General features: G+C 53.0%; 1 protein-coding gene across 2 annotated transcripts in view; it reads right to left on the bottom strand.

Annotated features, from left to right (window-relative positions):
• The window catches only part of nek1 (NIMA-related kinase 1), a 29421-nt gene that overhangs the window by 11183 nt on the left and 12238 nt on the right, over positions 1–6000 (bottom strand). Inside the window, exons 19-26 of one of the 2 annotated variants that reach the window (XM_056603791.1) lie at positions 4811–4913; positions 4367–4456; positions 3247–3330; positions 3096–3173; positions 2571–2657; positions 1819–1983; positions 1011–1061; positions 466–751 (exon numbers count right to left, since the gene is read on the bottom strand). In XM_056603791.1, the coding sequence (XP_056459766.1) occupies positions 466–751; positions 1011–1061; positions 1819–1983; positions 2571–2657; positions 3096–3173; positions 3247–3330; positions 4367–4456; positions 4811–4913 (944 nt within the window). The remainder of the gene's footprint in view (positions 1–465; positions 752–1010; positions 1062–1818; positions 1984–2570; positions 2658–3095; positions 3174–3246; positions 3331–4366; positions 4457–4810; positions 4914–6000) is intronic. The other variant, XM_056603792.1, reaches the window with a different exon arrangement.

Raw genomic sequence — 6000 nt, 5'->3', positions numbered from 1 at the left:
GGGGTCTATACATCATGTTCTAGGGGGTCTATACATCATGTTCTAGGGGGTCTATACATTAGTGTTGGGGGGGTCTATACATTAGTGTTGGGGGGTCTATACATCATGTTCTAGGGGGTCTATACATTAGTGTTGGGGGGGTCTATACATCATGTTCTAGGGGGTCTATACATCATGTTCTAGGGGGTCTATACATCATGTTCTAGGGGGTCTATACATTAGTGTTGGGGGGGTCTATACATTAGTGTTGGGGGGGTCTATACATCATGTTCTAGGGGGTCTATACATCATGTTCTAGGGGGTCTATACATCATGTTCTAGGGGGTCTATACATCATGTTCTAGGGGGTCTATACATCATGTTCTAGGGGGTCTATACATTAGTGTGGGGGGGGTCTATACTTTAGTGTTGGGGGGGTCTATACATTAGTGTGGGGGGGGTCTATACATCATGTTCTGGGGGTACCGGCGTCGATGCAGCTCTCGTTGAGGGTCTGCTGGCCCAGGGCCAGAACCACAGGAGCTCCGGCCTCCCACCTCCTCCTGTCTCCTCCGGAGCCCGGCCGCTCCTCCGAGGGAGGGGGGGCCTGGTCGTGGGGGGGGGGAGCGGGGCCCACAGGGCCCGGGGGGGGGAGAGGAGCCGGGGGAAGAGGGGGAGGAGGAGGAGGGGGAGGAGCTGGGGGCTCCTCCTCCACTGGACTCTGGAGCTGGCGGTTCTGATTCAGCCTCCGGAGGATCTCCTTCTTCTCCCTCTGGAGGGGAGAGAGGAGGCAGAGCGGGGTCAGAGGTCAGAGGTCAGCCAGGGTCAGAGGTCAGCCGGGGTCAGAGGTCGGCCGGGGTCAGAGGTCAGCCGGGGTCAGAGGTCAGCCGGGGTCTGAGGTCAGCCCGGGGTCTGAGGTCAGCCGGGGTCACAGAGGTCAGCCGGGGTCACAGAGGTCGGCCGGGGTCAGAGGTCAGCCGGGGTCAGAGGTCAGCCGGGGTCACTGTGTGTGTGGAGCTGTCTGACCGTACCTGGATCTCAGCCGTCTCGGTCTTCAGCGCGTCTTCATTACGGACCGAGTTCTGCAGACAGGAAACCAGTCAGCTAACTAGTACTACTACAGTAATCCTCCTGGTAACTAGTACTACCACAGTAATCCTCCTGGTAACTAGTACTACTACAGTAATCCTCCTGGTAACTAGTATTACTACAGTAATCCTCCTGGTAACTAGTACTACAACAGTAATCCTCCTGGTAACTGGTACTACTACTACTACTACAACAGTAATCCTCCTGGTAACTATTATTACTACAGTAATCCTCCTGGTAACTAGTTACTACAGTAATCCTCCTGGTAACTAGTACTACTACAGTAATCCTCCTGGTAACTAGTACTTCCAAAGTAATCCTCCTGGTAACTAGTACTACTACAGTAATCCTCCTGGTAACTAGTACTACTACAGTAATCCTCCTGGTAACTAGTACTACCACAGTAATCCTCCTGGTAACTAGTACTACTACAGCAATCCTCCTGGTAACTAGTACTGCCAAAGTAATCCTCCTGGTAACTAGTACTACTACAGTAATCCTCCTGGTAACTAGTACTACTACAGCAATCCTCCTGGTAACTAGTACTGCCAAAGTAATCCTCCTGGTAACTAGTACTACTACAGTAATCCTCCTGGTAACTAGTACTGCCAAAGTAATCCTCCTGGTAACTAGTACTACTACAGTAATCCTCCTGGTAACTAGTATTACTACAGTAATCCTCCTGGTAACTAGTATTACTACAGTAATCCTCCTGGTAACTAGTTAGCGGTGGTAACTACTTGTACTGACCGCTCCAACCTCCTTCAGAGCTGTTGTCATGGAGATGGCGGGCAGAGGGGGGGGGTCAGCAGGGTCTAGGTTCTCCCGGGGGTCAGAGGTCGGCTCCATCGAGCTGACCCGCGACCCCGCGTCTCCTCCGGCTGCCACGGCAACCTTCACCCCGCGGGCCACCAGCTGAGGAGCAGAGCAGAGGGGCTAGGCTCAGGGCTAACAGAGCGCTAACGGGCTAGCCTCCGCGTAGCCCCGCGGGCCACCAGCTGAGGAGCAGAGCAGAGGGGCTAGGCTCACGGCTAACAGGGCGCTAACGGGCTAGCCTCCACGTAGCCCTGCAGGACCGGCCTGGGGGGGGTTAGGAGAGGATGAAGACCACGGATCTGGGAGGAGGAGGAGGAGGGTTCTTCCCGTTGAGAGGGCTGCTCGTACCCCCCAACATGGAGACCCAGGTGATCTCCACCCGTGACGTAGCAATCTAGAGTCGCTCACCAGCCTCAACAACAGACTCCAGACTCAGCTGTTAGCTCACCTGGACTCTGCATCGCCTCCTGGTGCTCAGAGACAGCACTGATCGCGCGTCTAGACGGGGAATGGGTTAACCTAGTGATGGTTAGCGCTTGGTCCTATGAACATCCTTGCTGTACAAATGTACTCGTTGTAAGTCGCTAGGGTGAGACACGACGCTAAGTACGTCTGCTAAAGGCCCCAGGTGGAGCCAGAGCTGGAGGTTCAGGGGCAGTGGTGGGTGGAGGAGGTGGTGTTCTTACGTGCTCCTCCCAGGCCTTCTGAGACGCCTCCTTCCTCCTCCTCTCCAGCTGCTCCTGCAGCACGGCCGCCCGCACACTGGCCTGGGCCTAGACACACACACACACACACACACACACACACACACACACACACACACACACACACACACACACACACACACACACACACACACACACACACACACACACACACACACACACACACACACACACACAAACACACAATCATATAAGATAGAATAATATAATATTATATAATAATATTATATAGTAACATAATAACATAATAACATAATATAGTAATATAATAATATTATATAATAATATTATATAGTAACATAATATAGTAATATAATAATATTATATGATAATATTATATGGTAACATAATATAGTAATATAATAATATTATATAGTAACATAATATAGTAATATAATGTTATATAATAATATAATGTAGTAATATAATATAGTAATAGATAATATGATATAGTACAGTATATGAGGCAGCGTGTGATTGGCTGACCTTCAGCACCTCTATCTTCTTCCTGCGTAGCTCCGCCTCCTCACTGGACCCGACGCTGTCCGAGCCGTCGCTGTCGTACTGGAACAGAGAGCGGGTCACTTCCTGTGTGCACTTCCTGTCATGCTCAGTAGAGGCGTGCGGCGCGTCTTACCTTCTCCCCTCTCATCCGAGCCTTCATCTGCTGCCGCTCGTTGAAGTTCTGCAGCCGGATCTGACGAAGGCGGGTTAGATACTCCTGAGACAGACAGACAGACAGACAGACAGACAGACAGACAGACAGACAGACAGACAGACAGACAGACAGACAGAGAGACAGACAGACCGTTAGAGAGAGACACAGACAGACAGACAGACAGACAGACAGACAGACCGTTAGAGAGAGACACAGACAGACAGACAGACAGGCAGACAGACCGTTAGAGAGAGACACAGACAGACAGACAGACAGACAGACAGAGACAGACCGTTAGAGAGAGAGAGAGAGAGAGAGAGAGAGAGAGAGAGAGAGAGAGAGAGAGAGAGAGAGAGAGAGAAGAGAGAGAGAGAGAGAGAGAGAGAGAGAGACAGAGAGAGAGAGAGAGAGAGAGAGAGAGAGAGAGACAGACAGACAGACAGACAGACAGGTGTAAGAACACTCACAGACCAGTAACACACAGCAGCACAGTGTAGGGTATTGCACGGTGGTGTAGGGGTGGAGCACGGTGGTGTAGGGGTGGTGCATTGTGGTGTAGGGGTGGAGCACGGTGGTGTAGGGGTGGAGCACGGTGGTGTGGGGGTGGAGCACGGTGGTGTAGGGGTGGTGCATGTTGGTGTAGGGGTGGTGCATGTTGGTGTAGGGGTGGTGTAGGGTTGGTTGCATGGTGGTGTAGGGGTGGTGCATGGTGGTGTAGGGGTGGTGTAGGGTTGGTTGCATGGTGGTGTAGGGGTGGTGCATGGTGGTGTAGGGGTGGAGTATGGTGATGTAGGGGTGGTGTAGGGTGGTGTAGGGGTGGTGTAAAGCCCAGGCAGGAACAACAGAAAGCATTCAAACCAAATCATGAGCTGGAACCGAAGCCGATGGTGGAGGTGGAGGTGGAGGTGGAGGTATTGGAGGTGGTGCGGGTGGAGCCGTTAGACGTTAATAATAATCATAATATGAAGAACAGAAGATAAACAATAAGGACCGTGGAGCAAACCGACCATGAGAAACGAGAAGCTGGCAGACGCATGCATCCAGCGCCGGGGGGGGGGGGGGGGGGTGGAGGGGGGGGGGGGGAGGACCTGGTTCCTACCTCCTCCTCCTGATTGGCCCGGGGCCTCCTGAAGCGGTGAGGCCCCGCCCCCCGGCTCCCGTAGACCGCCGCCCCGTTCTGCCGCGCCCCCTACGGTCAACCACACCTTAGAACCAGAAACACCACCCGGAGACACAGGCCTCCACCCAGAAACACCATCCAGAGACACAGGCCTCCACCCTCCACCCGGAGACAGAGACACCAACCAGAGACACCACCCTCCACCCAGAGACACAGGCCTTCACGCAGAAACACCACCCAGAGACAAATGCCTCCACCCAGAGACACAGGCCTCCATCCTCCACGCGGAGACAGACACCAACCAGCGACACCACCCTCCACCCAGAGACAAAGGGCCTCCACCCAGGCCTCAGAACCATGGGGTATTCAGCAGAAAGGTGGGGTCACAGGTCAGGAAGGTGGTGTAGAGGTGGGGGTACCTACCAGCTGTCCCTCCGCCCGGACCTTGTTCAGCATGGCCTCTCTCTTCCGCTGCAGGAACTGCTCCACCTGGCAGCCCCGGCCCGCCCCCACCTGGGCGCGGTGCCTGGGGAGACACAGGTCAGTACTGTCTAACCCCGACCTGCTCCTTAATGACCTGTCTCTGTAGTGTGTAACCCCTACCTGCTCCTTAATGACCTCTCTGTACTGTCTAACCCCTACCTGCCCCTTAATGACCTGTCTCTGTACTGTGTAACCCCTACCTGCTCCTTAATGACCTGTCTCTGTACTGTCTAACCCCTACCTGCTCCTTAATGACCTGTCTCTGTACTGTCTAACCCCTACCTGCTCCTTAATGACCTGTCCCTGTACCGTCTAACCCCTACCCCCTCCTTAATGACCTGTCTCTGTATTGTCTAACCCCGACCTGCTCCTCAATGACCTGTCTCTGTACTGTCTAACCCCGACCTGCTCCTCAATGACCTGTCTCTGTACTGTCTAACCCCGACCTGCTCCTCAATGACCTGTCTCTGTACTGTCTAACCCCTACCTGCTCCTTAATGACATGTCTCTGTACTGTCTAACCCCTACCTGCTCCTTAATGACCTGTCTCTGTACTGTCTAACCCCGACCTGCTCCTTAATGACCTGTCTCTGTACTGTCTAACCCCTACCTGCTCCTTAATGACCTGTCTCTGTACTGTCTAACCCCTACCTGCTCCTTAATGACCTGTCTCTGTACTGTCTAACCCCTACCTGCTCCTTAATGACCTGTCTCTGTACTGTCTAACCCCTACCTGCTCCTTAATGACCTGACTCTGTACTGTCTAACCCCTACCTGCTCCTTAATGACCTGTCTCTGTACTGTCGAACCCCTACCTGCTCCTTAATGACCTGTCTCTGTACTGTCTAACCCCTACCTGCTCCTTAATGACCTGTCTCTGTACTGTCCAACCCCTACCTGCTCCTTAATGACCTGACTCTGTACTGTCTAACCCCTACCTGCTCCTTAATGACCTGTCTCTGTACTGTCGAACCCCTACCTGCTCCTTAATGACCTGTCTCTGTACTGTCTAACCCCTACCTGCTCCTTAATGACCTGTCTCTGTACTGTCTAACCCCTACCTGCTCCTTAATGACCTGTCTCTGTACTGTCTAACCCCTACCTGCTCCTTAATGACCTGTCTCTGTACT

This window comes from Gadus chalcogrammus, chromosome 12 (assembly GCF_026213295.1).
Source record: "Gadus chalcogrammus isolate NIFS_2021 chromosome 12, NIFS_Gcha_1.0, whole genome shotgun sequence".
Lineage (NCBI taxonomy): Eukaryota > Metazoa > Chordata > Actinopteri > Gadiformes > Gadidae > Gadus > Gadus chalcogrammus.
Note: the sequence above shows the minus strand (reverse complement) of the source record. Positions and strands in the feature narration are given on the sequence as shown.